This window comes from Silurus meridionalis, chromosome 23 (assembly GCF_014805685.1).
Source record: "Silurus meridionalis isolate SWU-2019-XX chromosome 23, ASM1480568v1, whole genome shotgun sequence".
Taxonomy (NCBI): Eukaryota; Metazoa; Chordata; class Actinopteri; order Siluriformes; family Siluridae; genus Silurus; species Silurus meridionalis.
In genome coordinates, this window is record NC_060906.1 from 7,228,725 (window position 1) to 7,247,527 (window position 18,803).

The 18,803-nt window shown below is 40.2% G+C and overlaps 1 protein-coding gene across 1 annotated transcript in view; it reads left to right on the forward strand.

Moving 5' to 3' along the window:
- Nucleotides 1–1,830: 1,830 nt before the first annotated feature.
- The window catches only part of ptchd4 (patched domain containing 4), a 28,007-nt gene continuing 11,034 nt past the window's right edge, over nucleotides 1,831–18,803 (forward strand). Inside the window, exons 1-2 of the mRNA XM_046835637.1 lie at nucleotides 1,831–2,523; nucleotides 13,834–14,314. Coding sequence (XP_046691593.1) covers nucleotides 1,966–2,523; nucleotides 13,834–14,314 — 1,039 coding nt within the window. The 5' untranslated portion in view covers nucleotides 1,831–1,965. The remainder of the gene's footprint in view (nucleotides 2,524–13,833; nucleotides 14,315–18,803) is intronic.

Consider the following 18,803-nt stretch of genomic DNA (forward strand, 5'->3'; position numbering starts at 1 on the left):
CCAGGAGAAAACCTTTTGTCTTTAAAAAGTAAAAGGCAACACGGCTAAGGTTTGCAACGTTGCATCTGAACAAACCAAAGACTTTGGGAACAATGTCCTTTGGACAGATGAAACCAAAGTGGACATGTTTGTCCATGATGGACATGCTGGAGGTGGTGGAGGGGTGATGATGTGACCTGGGCACCTTGTAGTCATTGAGTCAAACTCCACAATATACCAAAGAGATCTAGAGACCAACTGTCTGATAGCTAAAGCCAGAAGCAGGACAATGAGCCCAAGCACAACAGCAAAACAAAATGAGTTCAGACCTCAACCTGATTGAACTGCTGTGGCAGGACCTTAAGAGAGCTGTGGCTAAACAAATGCCTGCAACCCTCAATAAATTGAAGCAACATTGTACAGAAGAGTGAGCCAAAATTTCTCCACAATGCTGTGAGAGACTGAAATCAAAAAGTATAACTAAAGTTAATGCTGCTAAAGGTGGTCCTTAGTCATCTGAGGTTGCCGTTACCTTATTCAACATGCTTTTTTATTATGTCCTGATATGTAAAACCATAAAATGAAAATTGTAAGGTATACAGGTGTTCCTAATAAAGCAGATGGTCTCTTTAAAAAAAAAAGATACATTCCTCAAAGTGCAGACGTGAAAATAAAAAGATTTTCACCTTTTGGTCATATCTGCTCATTTTTTATGACATATTTGGTGCAACATGTCTGGGAGTTTGGGATACACATGTCCCATCATTAAGGACACATTTGTAATGTCATTTTCCGATTTATTCATTGCCATATTTCGATACTGTACTCATATACACAACCTACACAATATACACAATACACAACCTGATACATATTATGTTTCATTCTATAACTCATGTTGTACAGCAATAACAACAATGGGACACTCGTGAAAACCTATTTTTCTGAAAAGTATTTTCCAAGGTCATTAATAATCTTGTCTGAGAACAACATTTAATAACCAAAATAATCGTCCTTTTGTGCAAATGCAGTGTTTCATGCATTCATTATATACCTTCTCGTATCCTCTTAGCATTTGGAACATCATATAAACATATAAACATGAGTTAACCTACTTTATTTCATTTACAGGAGTACATTTAACATGCATCAGACATATATGCATCAGAAAAAAGGAAAAGCCGTTTTCCTTTGCACAAGGTTTTTGGGGTCAACCTCCAGCTGATGGTGATGGAAGTAAACACATGATATTTGTGTGAAATAGGACAGAGGGCTTGGTAACAGATCGGACCTTTTGCATGCAGCACGTCTCTACGTCCCTGTCCAGTTTTCCTTCATGAGCCACAGTTCACAACTCAGAAGAACATTTCCACTAAAGGAGGGGACACAACAGTTGTATGTTTAATATCTCAAAAGAAAGCAGGAGCAACTTCAAACATTTCTCCGTGTCATATTTCTTTCAGTTCAAGTTCATATCACAGACAAAAAGCATACACGAAGAGCTGAGAAGCAAAAACTGCGGCATTTGCTTCTCATTGATCGGGATCAGAAAAGAACTGAACCCCGGCCTGGCTGTTTTTAATGATCGGATGTAGAAAGTGTGCCTGAAATAACCTGTCTTGTGGGCTACAGCGCATGATTGCGGTGAAACACATCAATCTGAGGATGCTGAAGCTGGAACGAGGAATAACGCAGCGCGGAGCGTGTGGAGGAGGAGGCATGTGTTAAGCAGAAACTAAAAAAAGCACACGCACTCACGCACGCGCGGGCGCGCGCGCGCGCACACACACATACACACACACACACACACACACACACACACACACACACGAAGGAACATAGAGGGAAGCCGATCAATAATTGTTTTTTTTTTTGCGAACCGCAGCATGGGAGCGCGTGTCACATGCACTTGCTAGGCAAAAGCAACAGAGGAGGAGGTGGAGGAGGAGGAGGAAGAGGAGGAGGTGGTGGTGGAGGAGGAGGTGGATGATGCTGCGGCAGGCGATCTACGGCGCGCTCAAAGCCTCGTTCTACTGGCTCGGCTTGTTCGTGAGCCGGCACCCGGTGTTCTTCCTGACCGTGCCCGCAGTCCTCACGGCGCTTCTGGGCGGCGCGGCGCTGCGCGGATTCGCGCCCGAGGCTGACCTGGAGCGGCTGCTCGCGCCCGCGCACAGCCTCGCCAAGGTCGAGCGGCGCCTCGCCGACAGCCTCTTCCCAGTGGAGCGCTCGAAGCACCGCCTCTACTCGGACCTGCACACGCCGGGCCGCTACGGCCGCCTCATCCTGCTCGCGAAGCGCGGCGCCAACGTGCTCGAGCTGGCCGAGCAGGTGCTGCGCGTGCACCGGCGCGTGCTCGAGCTGCGCGTCGCGCACCGCGGCTTCAACTACACCTTCGCGCACCTCTGCGTGCTCGACGGCCAGCGCGAGCCCCGCCGCTGCGTCCTCGACGATATAATCGCGATCTTCGAGGACATCCGCGAGGCCGTCCTGAACAACAACACGCTCGCCAAAGTGCCCGTGACCTACCCCAACACAACGCTACGGGTAAGATGGGGGCGCTTTCTTTCTTTCTTTTACCCCTCCGGTGCGTAACGGCGCGTCCTGTACTAATACTTTAATATGCAAAAAGAAGCTGCGCGGTGAAATAGGCCAAAGCCGGTTCTACTCTACTGCTCACTGTGCCACTTTCATATGCTTACATAATGTGCTCCTAGTCCTAGTGCATGTTATATGATTTGTATGCAGACGGACATTTTTGGCCCTGACACACGGGGGTCTCTACTGCTGATTTGCCCTATTACCCCTCGCCGAGCGCTATGTAACAATGAAACTGCAGTACCGCATCAGCCTATGAAACGCAGACTGGAGTGACGTTAGCGTTATAGCGCACCTAGTAGGGGAAACCCTGGGATTGATAAACACACCTCTCTGCTACTGCTGGTGCTTTTCTGTCCTGTGTCCATCTTATCAATCAACTGCATAGAACTGCATTGCACACAAGCTTACTGGACACTGTGTGTGTGTATGTGTGTGTGTGTGTGTGTGTGTGTGTGTGAGAGAGAGAGAGAGAGAGAGAGAGAGAGATGTTTCTGATATTGGTCACAGCTTTAACCCAGGCTGTAGTTTATTTTAGCACCTATTGTGCATTTGATTATCTTTGTGGATGACGCTGATACACATTATAAATTGTTGTGCCTGTGCACGCAGAACCACATACACACGCAAGAGTATAATGCTCCCAAGAGTGAAACTCATAAATGGAGCATCACAGAGAACGAAACTCTGAGAAATAAAGGCCGTGATCGTTTATTTCAGAAGGCCGTGGTCTAGGCCTCCTTTTAGCTTTTTCAGCCACACTTGTGTACTCAAACCCCTTCGTTTTGTTCTAAACTGTGGTTTTTAAACACATAACCGCTTGTGGTTTTCACTCAGTTTTTAAAGACTTGCTGGAAGTACACCTTGAGTTGGCAACAGGTTTTTTCTTCATAAGTTTCTAGAATTGGGATCGAGGAATACAAGGATATGCAGCAGCAGGTAAAGAGGGATGTGGCAAAAGCCAAGGAAAAGGTATATGAGGAGCTGTATGAGAAGTTGGACACTACGGAAGAAGAAAAGGATTTATACCGATTGGCCAGGCAGAGGGACTGAGCTGGGAAGGATGTGCTGCAAGTTAGAGCAATAAAGGATGGAGATGGAAATGTGTTGACTAGTGAGAAGAGTGTGTTGAGAAGATGGAGGGAGTATTTTGAGCAGCTGATGAAAATGAGATAGAGAGAAGGTTTGGAGGTGTGGAGATGGTGTGGAGATGGTGAAGCAGGAAGTGGATAGGATTAGTAAGGAGGAAGAGCAGCGATTAAGAGGATGAAGAGTGGAAAGTCGGTTGGACAAGATGACATACAGATGATAGAAGAGTGGAGATGTTTAGGAGAGATGGAAGTGGAGTTTTTAACCAGGTTGTTCCATTGAGTAAAGGCAGGCCTGGAAAGACAGGGAACCATAATGGGAATGTCTTTCTCCTACTTGAATTCTTGAATCTACTAATAAACACGAAATACAAACAACACACCTCTGCACAGACTCTAGACAATGGACAATGCAGTAAACAACTTACACACTAGTCTTGTTCAATATATGAATATTATTGTCCTTCAATAGTGTTGAACTGTTGAACTTTTCAAAATGATGTGGGTATGCTTTAGAACTTAAAAACATGAATCTTTTTCTTTGACAAAAAAAACAAAACAAAATAATTCCTGCAAAAATAAATAGAGCACTCTCAGGTCCACTGAAGATGTTGAAAACAGTGAAAAGGACTTCCTGGTGTACATGACAGGGATGATTTTTATCAGGATTTTAAATATCCAGCATCCAGCTGAGCTTCGTGATTACTGCCACCAGCACACACTTCCTGTTCCTGCACAGATTTATATTATTACACCCACCACTTTTATCTTTAAATCTAAAAGGGTCAAAATGTCAAAATCTTGTAATATTTTAAAACGGAATATGTGTATCTGCACAGACTTTCGGTACACAATAATCATTACAGGAAACCAAGACTCTGCACAGTACAAGCGAAACCTAAACTCTTTATTACCATTTTCAAATAAATTGAAGACAGAGAGAAAAGAAGAAACGCTAATGAGGAATCAGTAGAAGTTATAACAGTAGCTGGAACTCACTTTTCTTACAGATGTTCCACAACATTAAATGTAAATGTTAATAGATAAAACAGAATGTTGCCAGGTTTACACAATGGCGAGGTGGTGCCTTCACGATACACTATATGGACAAAACTATTGGGACACCTGACTTATCCACTTGTATGCAATTTTTCCGCAAAAACCTGTTCCAGCATGACGATGCCCTGTGCACAAAACCAGCTACATGAAGATATGCTTTACATTGGTTGGAGTGAAACATCTTTCTGCTATATAGCTTTCAACTCAAGACTATTGAACACCTTTGTTATAAATGTGAAGGCTGACTGAACCCCAGGCCTCCTCACCTCACCTACATAAGTACCTGACTTAACTAACACCCTGGTAGCTGAATAAATCGCCACAAAAAGTGGGATTTTAATAACAGCAAATGGGGAATAAATGTGGATTGGGATGTTCAGAAAGCACACAAGAATCTTATGCTTACGTGTGTGTGTGTGTGTGTGTGTGTGTGTGTGTGTGTGGTAAAGAGGTTCCTATTATGCTTCCCCTCCTTCTTTCTAGATACTTAGAGTGTTTCTAAAAGTTTTTTGGTGTCTGATTCAGGGCTGGAAGCATTTTGCATTCTGAGATGTTTTTTCTGCTCACCACGGTTGTAAATTACTTTAATGTTTATGCGAGTGAACGTAACTTTCCTGTCAGCTTCAACTGGTCGGGCCAGACCTCTCTCAGAAATCAAGACGTAGCCCTCTGCAGAAGCACAGCTCGCTCGATGAGTTTTAAATTTCAAAGCCAAATTAAAATTATGAATGACAAAATATGGAAATTCAGAAAAAAGAGGAAAAAGTAGGGAGGGAAATGCAAGAGATAAAGTTGTGTATGCAGCTCTATCACTCAACTCATTATAGTATAGTAAAGACTAATGCATTAAATGAAATCGGCTAATAACTGTATATCACTCAGGTTGTGCTGTGTTTCCTCTTATGCTTTTACGCATAAAACAACAATATTTCTTTTAGTCTGCATAACATTAAAATTCATAGTATGTAGTTTATCATAATGTGTGCAGCAACAAAACAATGACACCCCCACTAGTCTAATTGGATTGTAGTTAAAATGGCACTTATTGATTTGGATAAGTTTAATTGAGGCGATGGCATAAAGGTACTGAATTGAGTTCAGTAAGGGGAATCTCCAGTGCAGCTTAAAATTTTGATAACTGTGTGAGCTTTGAAATGCATTCAAATTTGTTTTACCAAAATGTTTTACTTATCCATTGACAGTAGCTGAAGAAGAGATGAGCTTTTTCAGAGCTGAAACTCATCAGTGAAGGAGACGTTGGTTCATAGCGTGGTTCACTCAGGACATCATTCAATTTAAAACTGCAACTGCCTCTTGGTGGTATCTATTTAGCACGTACATATAGTTCAGCATCAGTTCAACAACAAGCAGAACATTAAGAGAGGAATAAATGATGAAGAAACTCCTGAATCAAGCTCACCACAACACTTGTGGCCTCATTCGTGCGATTTTTTTGAAGTCATTAAAAAGAAGGTTTCGGGCTCATGATAATTTATTAGATAACAATCAGTGTTTGACTCATTAATATTATTCTGTTAACAGATTGTGTGCTGAGAATCACATCAGAGTGTTTTTCACATCAACTGAGGTGATTAGGCAAAGAGTCTTGTAATAAGTAAGGAACATTACAGCCATAATAAATCATAGTACTTTTGATACTTACCGTATTTTTTGGACTAACATCCGCTACTTTTTTCCCACGTTTTGAACCCCGCGGCTTAAACAATGAAACGGCTAATATATGGATTTTTCCTGGGTTTTTCCCGGTTTCACAAACTTCAAGCCAATAAACTGAGCGACACAACATTAGACCAATGAAATTTCCGAACGGAAAAGAAAAAATAAAACTTCACCTGTGTTCTGAGCTGCACGGCATCGGGAGAAAAACTTCCACCGGTGGCGCACAACGATGCCAAAAGATAAACTCCCCAGAGAAATACAGTGGTACATTGACCTACGAGTTTAATTTGTTCCGTGGATGAGCTCGTATCTCAATTTGCTCGCACATCAAATCAGTTTTCCATATTGAAAATACTTAAAATGGCATCAATCCGTTCCAACCCTCAAAATGACACCCCATTTTTATGTTTGTTATAATAAGGTTTTATTCAGTGTATTTTCCTTAGAGATGAGATGACTTGAGCCGGTGGTGTGTGTGTGTGTGTGTGTGTGTGTGGAGGGGGGGTAGAGGGGATAAGCGGAGGCTCCTGTACACTACGTATTCCTAAACCTTAAAATGTTTACTTTTTCTTCTTTGCTTATCTTAATTTTCGTCACAATCTTCGCTTTCTGGCTTCGCTTGGCCATCTAGCAGCGGCGTCTCGAGCTCGTACCCTCAATTTCTTACTCGCGTAACAAATCAAAAAAATCGACCGAGTGACTGCTCGTACCTCGGAAAACTCGTACATTAATGCACTCGTAGGTCAAGGTACCACTGTAGTTGTGAAAGGAAGGAGGAAGACAGTGAACAATGACTTTCTTGGTCGGCTAATGTTTAGATACAAGCCGTTGTAATGCGTTGAGTCTGGGTGAAGGGAGAGCTCACTAACTCCAGTTGCAACAGAAATTATATAAGCACAGACAGGTTTCCAAAACTCGTGTTTTTTTTTTTTTTTTTTTTTTCTTGGCAACAGCGTTACGGGTTAGTCAAAGAAACTTAGAAATGAGCATCAGAAAATAAAAAGGACATAATCCTCAGTCTCACACGCACACACTCGCAGTAATACCAGAAGAATTCAGTGGCATGCTATTCCCAAAATACCGCTATGCTCCTAATAGAAGCGCAACATATTGCATTTAGTGTCTTTTGTTAAAGCCTGTGTAAAGTTCATTAGTTTAAGTGTAGCGGCTTATTTATGTTAAAAATAAAAATCTCTATCAAATTCAGTGTGGCTTATATATGGGTGCGCTTTATAGTCCGGCAATTACGGTATGTACATTTGAAGGCAAATACCTTTGTACTTTTAACTGAACGTTTAAAGGGACACTTTTACTGGAGTCATATTTTACTGAGTGAATATTTACTTTTACTTAACTACACGCTATGTGTAATTCGTCAACCACTGCAAGATAGAGTCAGGAGTTTCTTTCATCATTTACAGTATTACTCTCAAAATATTCTGCTTGCTGTTGAACTGTTGCTGAACTGTATTTTGGTGTATTTTTATCCACTCAAAATAAGGAATGACTGATTTCGCAAAATGTATTTAAAAGATATTTGACTTTAAAATGTAAAGAAGTAAAAGTAAAAATATCCCCAAATGGAAATACTTCAGTATATACGAAAAACCTACTTAAGTACAGTAATGAATTACATTTACTCCATTCCTGGTTTTGTACACTTAAAGTGATAAAGTGATAAATAAACACAGGTGCAAGTCAGGGTTGAGCATATAATAAAGCTAATTTAATTACATGAAAGGAGCAAAAGGCTAAGAGATAAAGCTGATTTATTTGGATGATGGACAGTGATCGGCGATGACATTTTCCTTGGCCCAAAATAATGCTAACCAGCTCTTAAAAAGTGCTTCACCCTGCAGCAAAATGCCAATATTGTTGAATGCAGGCTATGAAAATATGGCTGACTATTCATTGTTCTATCTTTGACACAGCAGAGAGTGAAGGGAACAGCAGACATGGCTAGTGATAGGTAAGGTAACGGTTGTAGCATTTTCACAGCAGGAAGATAAACGAGCAGAAGGCTCAGCTTCTGCCCCATGTAGTGTGCAGAACCAAAACCATCACAAAGTTAGAACGGAGCGGTGTTTAAAGCAGGCTTATGACAAATGTTAGCAGCCATGCAATAGTGCAGTAAATTACAGACTTCAGAGAAGCTTAGTGTTGATGCCTCACATAACAAAGAGGTTCTCAGTGGATGCTTTTCTTTCTCTAACCCTGAATCATAAAACCCAGGTCAAAAGTGCTACCAGTCCACCATTGGAGTGTTCTCATGAACAGAGTACTTACTGCAGCAGGGAAATACACAGCAGGATAATATTAAGGCTGTATAAAAAAAAAAAAAAGTTTTTCAAGGAATTTGTTTTGGTGACAGAAGCTTCCAGTTGCACTTTTACTAAAGTAGAAAGGAAATAAAACATTAAATAAATAAAAAAAAGAATAAAAGCTATTGTGCATTTTTTAATAAAGAAAAGACATAGAGTATTATTGCACAAAAAGAACAGATTTAGATTAGTAAAAGAAATATTGCACATACAGTCATGGCCAAAATTGTTGGCACCCCTGGAATATTTCCAGAAAATCAAGTATTTCTCACAGAAAAGTATTGCATTAACACATGATTTGCTATACACGTGTGTATTGGAACAAAACAAAAAAAGGGAGGAAGAAAAGCAAATTTGACATAATGTCACACAAAACTCCAAAAATTTGTTGGACAAAATTAATGGCACCCTTTAAAAATGGGGATAAATAAGATTGTTTCAAGCATGTGATGCTCCTTTAAACTCACATAGGGCAAGTAACAGGTGTGGGCAATATAAACATCACACCTGAAAGCAGATAAAAAGGAGAGAAGTTCACTTAGTCTTTGCATTGTGTGCCACACTAAGCATGGACAACAGAAAGAGCAGAAGATAACTGTGTGAGGACTTGAGAACCAAAACTGTGGAAAATATCAACAATCTCAAGGTTACAAGTCCATCTCCAGAGATCTAGATTTGCCTTTGTCCACAGTGCGCAACATTATCAAGAAGTTTGCAACCGATGGCACTGTAGCTAATCTCCCTGGGTGTGGACGGAAGAGAAATGTGATGAAAGGTTGCAACGCATTATAGTCCGGATGGTGGATAAGCAGCCCCAAACAAGTTCCAAAGAAATTCAAGCTGTCCTGCAGGCTCAGGGAGCATCAGTGTCAGCGCGAACTATCCGTCAACATTTAAATGAAATGAAACGCTATGGAGGACCCCACTGTTGACAAAGAGACATAAAAAAAGCAAGACTACAGTTTGCAAAAATGTACTTGAGTAAGCCAAAATCCTTCATGGAAAATGTCTTGTGGACAGATGAGACCAAGATAGAGTTTTTTGGTAAAGCACATCATTCTACTGTTTACCGAAAATGGAATGAGGCCTACAAACACAGAACCTACAGTCAAATATGGTGGAGGTTCAAAGATGTTTTGGGGTTGTTTTGCTGCCTCTGGCACTGGGTGCCTTAATTGTGTGCAGGGCATCATGAAATCTGAGGATTACCAAAGGATTTTATGGCGCAGTGTAGGGCCCAGTGTCAGAAAGCTGAGTTTGCGTCCGAGAGCTTGGGTCTTCCAGCAGGACAATGTCCCCAAACATACTTCAAAAAACACCCAGAAATGGATGGCAACAAATTGCTGGAGAGTTTTGAAGTGGCCAGCAATGAGTCCAGATCTAAATCCCATTGAACACCTGTGGAGAGATCTTAAAATTGCTGTTGAGAAAAGGCACCCTTCCAATATGAGAGACCTGGAGCAGTTTGCAAAGGAAGAGTGGTCCAAAATTCCAGGTGTAAGAAACTTATTGATGGTTATAGGAAGTGACTGATTTCAGTTATTTTTTCCAAAGGGTGTGCAACCAAATATTAAGTTAAAGGTGCCAACAATTTTGTCCAGCCCATTTTTGGAGTTTTGTGTGATATTATGTCAAATTTGCTTTTCTTCCTCCCTTTTTTTGTTTTGTTCCCATACACACAAAGGGAATAAACATGTGTATAGCAAAACATGTGTTAATGCAATACTTTTCTGTGAGAAATACTTGATTTTCTGGAAAAATTCCAGGGGTGCCAACAATTTTGGCCATGACTGTATGTTTTATTTTATTGCTTAATGGGGAGGGTGTTTAATTCTTCATATTAGAATACATTTAAAATAGGGACCTAGAAATATTTTAATTCAGTTCAATTCAATTAATTTTTATTTGTATAGCGCATTTAACAATGAACATTGTCTTTACACAGATAATGTGCTGATAAAAATAAATATATTCTTTATAAGTGTAAGTGTGTCCCTGATGAGCAAACCGGTGGCGACTGTGGTGAAGGAAAAACTCCCCGAGATGGCACAAGGAAGAAACCTTGAGATGAACCAGATTCAAGAGGAACCCATCCTCATCTGGGTGTCCATTTATTAAAGATATACAATGTTGTGCAGTGATGGTGATCAGAAGCGAACTGTAGTCCTGAGTCAGTGTAGCAGACTGTTGACATTAACTACAGTCCAATCCATCCTCAAAGCGCCCGTTCTTACTCTGGAATTTCAATGGAGTGGTAACCCCGCAATGGAACCCCAAAGCGTTGAAGAGAAACCGTCCCCAGCTACACAGAGTGGACTCCAATCCAAGAGGACACTATCCAGAGGAGGCCGGGACGGAGTATGAAGATCCACGGAGGGAAGAGGGGCAGGAACAGTGGTCACTGGAGCCTCAGGAGCATGGTCAACTCGACAGAGAGAGAGAGAGAGAGAGAGAGAGAGAGGGTGACAGGAAGAGAAGGATATGGATTATTATGTGTCTTTATTGTTGTATGAAAGTTAATGTCACTGTGCAGTTTGGACTCCAGCAAGACTCACTATGGCAGCATAACTAAAAGGGAGAACCAGAAGGTAACACAGACATGAGGGATCTCTGGGATAAAAGACGACCCACCACACCACCGTCAACAAACCTGAGTGAACGTGTGAGAGTGAGGGGACGACAGCATACAAATATCCCAGTTCACCAAACACTCTATATCCATGATCCCTCCAGATCTGAGCCTTTACCTAAGAAAAATCTACGTGTTTTTAAAACATTTAAGTTGCTTCATTGTTGCATTGTTTTCTTAAAACAACTTGTCTACATTGGTGCATAAGCAGTCATCATTTTGTGAATTATTTCCAGTGGCATGTGTTCTCAGTCTGCAATAATATGCATTATAATACTGGTGCACTCTAGAATTTTACATTGACTTTAGAAAACCGTGTCTGTTCAAACCATATTCCTGTTAACTTAGGCTAAGTAGGCATTATTGTGTGTGTGTGTGTGTGTGTGTGTGTGTGTGTGTGTGTGTGTGTGTGTGTGAAAGACAATTCATCTATCACCAGCTATTTAAAAAAGCTAATCTGAGTGTCTTTCATTCACAAAGCAGAAAGGAAGAGTTGAAGCAGAGGACATCTACCCTGTGAAACTCATTAAAATTCTGCGAGAAATACAGAGATTAATTTCACTGGATTGGTTGCCAATAATGGTCATGGTGTTGAGGGACTACCCTGACCTGCTCTAACGTAACCACAGAATGAACTATTTCTCACTTTCCACCTCTGTTCCATTCCCTTTTCCCTGATTTTTTCAATCAGTAAAATTAAATGAATTGTTTCATCAACACAGGTGTGTCATTCAGTTTGTCAGGAGACTGTTGGGCTGAAAATCATACTTGAGTAAAAGTAAAGATACCTTAATGCAAGTTACATAACAAGTTAAAAGTCACCAATAACAATATGATTTAAGTAAAAGTCTTTGAGTGTCTGATTTGAACAGGACTTGATTATTTGACTCTTATTCAACGTAGGCTCAAAGATGCACTAGTCTTCAACACCAAGACACATGTTAGTGAAAAGCCAAAACCAGTTGATTTGTGGGTTTTTTCCTAAAAATACAGATTAAATTGTACACCTGAACACTGCATTAGCCAACACAACAGCCTCTTCAACGTGAAACCAAGATCAAACAAGTTTCTTCATTGGCTTGGAGAAATCCTCTTCCTCTGATTAGGTGGTATCACATTTAAGATGTGAGGCCTCCTCTATATTTGCCTTTTTGAAGTCAGGACCTTTAAAACAATACAGATTTAGTAATGTTTTTGCATAGATAAAGCTGTCATGCAAAATGATTGGTGAAGTAAATTATATTGGAGTAAAAAAGTACATCTATTGAATCATAAATGTTGTTGAGTAGAGAGTAAATGTTGAGAGAGTAAATCTTTGATACTAGTAAAACTAGAAAGTAACCAAAAAATGACTTAAGTTCAGTAACAAAGTACATTTACTCAAATACTAAGTACAAATATTAAGTTGAGGACATTGCACTAGGTAGTTGTACCAGTTTAAAAATCTGTTTTAAGAGCAGGAGGCAATAAAATGTTCTACTTCTACAGGAACATAATACAGTAGTACCCCATTAATCGCGGTGGTTACGTTCCAAAACCACCTGCGATAAAAGAAAAACCAAGATAAACCCCACCCCAAAAATGCTATTTTATGTATATACTACTGTACTGTATGAACATTTTACTTCATTTTATTATTAATATTTATATGTTTATTAATAAATTTTATTATTTTAACATAAAACCCCATAAAAACTATTTCCTATAAGTTTTTTGTCTATCGTGCTATCCGTAAGAGACCGGGAAAATCAGTTAACAAATTAGTTATGTGGCAAATGCAATTCCACGATAAACCAGGCCCGCAAGATTCAAACCGAAGTAAAGAGGGGGATTATTGTACACTCTTGGCATTATGAGTGTTTTCTGTCTTTGCGTTAAAAACCCTCATGTTGACCTCCAGTAGTGTGACTGCAGGATTGCTGTTTGAGTTCACGAGAGGCCAGGTGGCCATGATGATGCAACATGCAATTTCTATTAGTTACAGTCCTCAGTTGATGATTAGTGACACATTAGGAGGAGGCAGGAGGGCAAAAGGACACCCAATTTTGTATGCAGGTTATCCTACAGTTATTTGTAGAATCACATACATACCAATTGAGATTTTGTTTGTTTGTTTGTTTGTTTGTTTGTTTTTTACCACCAACCCTTACCAGTTGTTTATAGGACTTGGTGACATGCTTTGCTTTGGTATGCACAATAATTCTGCTGGCTAGTAGCTTGTTGACAAGCCATATAACCTCACTACTAGAATCACTACTAGGACCTCTTTAGTGTCATTTTTTGCAGAAAAAATTAAAAAGTCTGGCCCATGTTATACCTGGCTCTTTATCTGCCAAATTGGCCATTTGAGACATGTAGCAAATGTATAGGCGAGCTGATGTTCTTTTCTGACGTGCACATTGAGTGTGTGAAGAATGCATTGGACCGTGGGTGGAACATGACATGCACTATGATTGTACTTGTTATTTCTTCTTCTCTCCAGGATGGCCGAGTGGCATTTATCGGGCACCAGCTGGGCAGCGTTGTGCTGGCATCACATGGTCGTGAGCGGCACGTCAAGTCGGCACGGGCTGTACAGATCACCTATTACCTACGTCGGCTGACTCCCACAGTCCAGGATGCTATCGCTGAGAAATGGGAGAGTGAGTTTGGCAAGATGGTGCAACATTTAGCAACAGCCAGCCCCGATCTACACGTGCAGGCTTTGACGTCGTTCGGCCTGTGGCGTGACTTCCATGCTACGGGGGCACTGGCGAAGGGCGAGGTGCTGGTGGGCTTGGTGTTGGTGCTGCTGGCTGCCACTATCTCCAGTTCTATGCGTGACTGTCTGCGCGGTAAGCCCTTCTTGGGACTTCTTGGCGTGCTCACGGTCTGCAGCGCCAACGTGACTGCTGCTGGCATCTTTTTCATCTCCCATGGCAAGTTCAACTCTACCCTGCTTGGTATCCCCTTCTTTGCCATGGGTACGTACTGCTTTTCTTACTTGTTGCATGGGATTGTGCTGATTGTTATCATTGTCTTCTCAAAAACTTAAAAAAAATCTTTATCACAGTTCACTTTTGTGTAGTTTATTTGTCCCTGGCATAAAATGGATAAGGATTTTCTCCCCCATAGAGAGTATATAATATGTAATTCTTTTTGCCCTATTTACATCTCACATAAGCATGTGACTAGATCCCTTAAATGGTAGATATTCACACTTTTTTTGTTACATTTACATTTATAAGAGTCAGCAGGTGGATTCATCCATCACAATTTATGATAAGGGTTGACAAATATGCCAAAAGCTAGGGAACAAGGCCCCACAGTACTATTGTAGGGAGGCTATAACCCATTTTATTTGTTTGTATGAACCTCATTCATGATTGGAGTGACATGTATTTCCTATAAAGAGAAGATACACTATATGAATAAAGGTTTGTGGACACCTCACTATAAGATTCGTTTGTGCTTTTTGAACATCTCATTCCACAATTAGTCCCCATTTGCTATTATAATAACCTTCACTCTTCTGGGAAGATGTTTAATTAGATTTTGGAGTGTGCTTTTGGAGATTTGTGATCATTCCGATATTGAGGTAGGCAAGGTGCAGTCAGTGTTCACATTCATCCCAAAGGTGTTCAATAGGTCAGAGCTCTATAGCAGATCTTCATGGATCTGGCTTTGTGCACAGGATTGTCATGCTGGTTTAAGGAAAGGGAACATTTCATGCTACTGCATCCGCAGCCGTCATATATTTGTTTTTGCCTTCAAGTTCATGCTAACAGTTTGGGGAAAACCACAGAAATGTGTTTAAAAGTCAAGTGTCATTATTTTGTCCATATAGTGTATTAGACAGATTACGTAGTTTGTAGCTGGTTCATTATTGGGGTATTCCCAAAAGAGATCCATCTGGCCGTGTTTCAAGTGACAAAAGTAAGCCAGTAAATAGGGGTCACATTCACACTGAGTGGACAGTGATGTTCATGCTTTAGTGTGATGTGTAATGAACAACAGGACAGTTTTTCTCAGACTGTCTGAAAGAGGAGACATTTCATTTGCATGAGAAGGTGAGTAATACTGGAGTTACATTAGTTTAAACGAATGCTGAGCACCTATTTTTAGATTTGAGGCTGCCTCATTTCTTGGCAGTAGAAGTCGAGATTAATTACTTTCAATGGACATGAACAGGAAAGTAAATTGGGTCATTGTGTGTGCACTACTTTATCTTATTCTATCTAAACTTTAATAGGAACACTTGGACTCTTGCCCCACATAGTATGGATGGTACGATTCACAAATTCACGTCGGTGCACGGCATCAAAGTTAATAATGTGATGCATTGATTTAAAAAAGTGCATCAGATACAGGTTGTCATTTGTAATATGATGCATCATTTTGAACATATTTGCATTGGTAAACAACGATTCATTTATATAGAATTTTCAGAAGATGTGCTATACTTCAATATTTGTATTGATTTCTCCTTGCTAAACTGTGCGTTCTCTCAGCACCGGTGCTGCTACGTGAATGTGACGCATCACAGCACTACGGAGACCAAGGCGTGTCCTGAGAGTCAAAATAGAGCTGCTTCTTCCTGGAGACACAACAGGAAAATAATATTTTATTTTTATTTTTTGCACTATAAAGGCGCGTGTGGAAAAGGGTCATGCGTTAGAAGTCAGCAGGCACTTAAATAAATTGATGATTTGCTGTCTGCCTGGGCCAAAGAAATAAAAGCGAAATATCTGCACTATATTGCAGACCATCATATTTTATTTCCATTGCATCATATTGCACTAAATTAAAATCAGAATCAGGTTTATAGGCCAATTGTGTTGACACACAAGGAATTTAGTTTCAGCTGTCAGTGACTCTCAAAAGACATAAACATATATATACAGTGGCGGGCCATGCATTTGGTACCTGGGCCTTCAGTGGGGACTTACCCGACTTAATTCACCTCTTAATACCACCACTATCATGTCGAAATTATAGAAACCATCAATACTGTACAAAAACGCAATATAACAACACGTGGTAATACAGATAGAGAAGCATTTCACATATGGAGGGTAAATAGAATTTTACTAAAGCAAGAAACCCAGTTAAGACAACTCCAAACCTCTACACTACTATTTGAAATCTGATTGGTTAAAGAAACCGAGATATTTATTAATGAGACTGTGGTAAAAAGGGCTAGCAGTACTGACTTTGAAGGCCTTGGGCAGATTAGATTGACATGGCAGCACATAGAAGCTGAAATCTGATTGGACAAAAAATCTAACATCCACATACATGTACTGGAAGCAGTGCAGCCAAGAGAAACACCACGAAATGAAGAGAATAAACTGTTGTGAATAAATTAATACAAATCAATGAAATGGAATCAAATACATAGGTCAGTGCTTCTGAGTGTTTAGGCCAGCTATATATATATATATATATATATATATATATATATATATATATATATATATATATACAGTGGAACCTCGGGTTACGAATTTAATTCGTTCCGGTACTTTATTCGTAACCTGAAAAGTTCGTATCCCGATACAAATTTCCCCATAATAATGAACAGAAACTTCGGTCTGGACAACCAAAAATATTACTTAAATAAAAATAAAGCCAATATTCACTAATATTATTTACTTTTAACGTTATATTAAAATCATACCACATAAAAACATACAAAAGAGGAAAAGATCTTTACCGGGTACTTTCCCTTTGAGAAGACTCGCTGCAGGAGACGACGTTTGTAGAAGGTGGAGGAGGGAGAGTTATTGTTTGGAAGGAGAATCTTATTATATTATATTATTTATATATTATTATATATTATATTATAGAATATTAAAGACAGTGTTATTAACACGAACGCTGAGACAATTGTTGCATTAGAGGGAAAATGAGAGCTGTTTCTTTAAGGCTACTATCAGTTGGTATTGAAGTCCAGAGTGAAATTCATTATGGGTATTGTACTTCGGAAAAGACTGTAACCCTGCTAATCTATCTTCATAAAAACAAGTAAAGTGGTTATGCATCGGCTAATGTTGTCCATCTCATCATTCCACGAGCATCAACTAACGAGTTGTTACGCTGCCGCCGGGAAAAGTTTAAGCGGATAAGTAACACGATGCTCTCGCTAGGGACACAGGACGCTAACTGATGTGACGAGCTGCGTGGATAGAGCAAAAACAACCAACTTGCCTGCGATTTTTTGGTGAGCGACGTTCGTATCCCGATATATTGTTCGTAAACAGGGGCAAAAATTTTGATGAACTGCGATTCGTAACCTGAATTATAGGTATGCCGGGGCGTTCGTAACCTGAGGTTCCACTGTATATATATATATATATATATATATATATATATATATATATATATAAAATGTAAAAAACATGCCTACAAGCTTGTGGTGGGACAGCTTTACAATCTGGGGTTGCTTCACTTGTCATGTCTAGGTTCAGCAAAATTATGTGCTTAAATATACTAAATGACCAGCTTTTTAGAATAGAATAGAATAGAATAGAATAGAATAGAATAGAATAGAATAGAATAGCCTTTATTTGTCACATATACATTAGAGCACAGGGAGGCACAAGCCAGTGCACTCTTAGTGCCGGTACCAAGCCCGGATAAATGGGGAGGGTTGCATTAGGAAGGGCCAGCGTAAAACATGTGCCAAATCGAATATGTGGGTCACGATTAAGAAATTCATAATCATCAAAATTCATCGGTTGAGGTTAACAACGACCGCCACAGGTATCGTTAGCCAACAGGGTACCGGTGGAAATTAGGCTACTGTTCGTTGAAGGAGGAGAAGGAGAGAAGGAAGACGTCTAAAGAGACGGCAGGGAAAGGAGAAGTGGAGGAGAGTAGAGGATAGGGTTGGTACTTTAAATGTGGGTACTATGACTGGTAAGGGGAGAGAGAGAGCTGATATGATGGAGAGGAGAAAGGTAGAGATGTTGTGTGTTCAGGAGACCAAGTGGAAAGGGAGTAAGGCCAGGAACATTTTAGGTAGGTTTAAACTGTTCTTTAATGGTGTGGATGAAAAGAGAAATGGTGTAGGGGTGGTTCTGAAGGAAGAGTACAGTAAGAGTGTAGTGGAGGTGAAGAGAGTTTCTGATAGGGTGATGAACGTAAATCTGGAAGTTGAAGGGATGATGATAAATGTCATCAGTGCCTATGTTCCACAAGTCGGCTGTGAGATAGAGGAGAAGGAAAGATTCTGGAGTGAATTAGATAAAGTGGTAGATGGTGTACCTAGAAATGAACGATTGGTGATTGGGGCAGACTTTAATGGGCATGTAGGTGACGGGAACAGAGGTGATGAGGAGGTTATGGGAAGGTATGGGCTAAATGAGAGGAATGTGGAAGGGCAGATGGTGGTAGATTTTGCTAAAAGGATAGAAATGGCAGTGGTAAATACTTGTTTTAAGAAGAAGGATGATTATAGGGTGACCTATA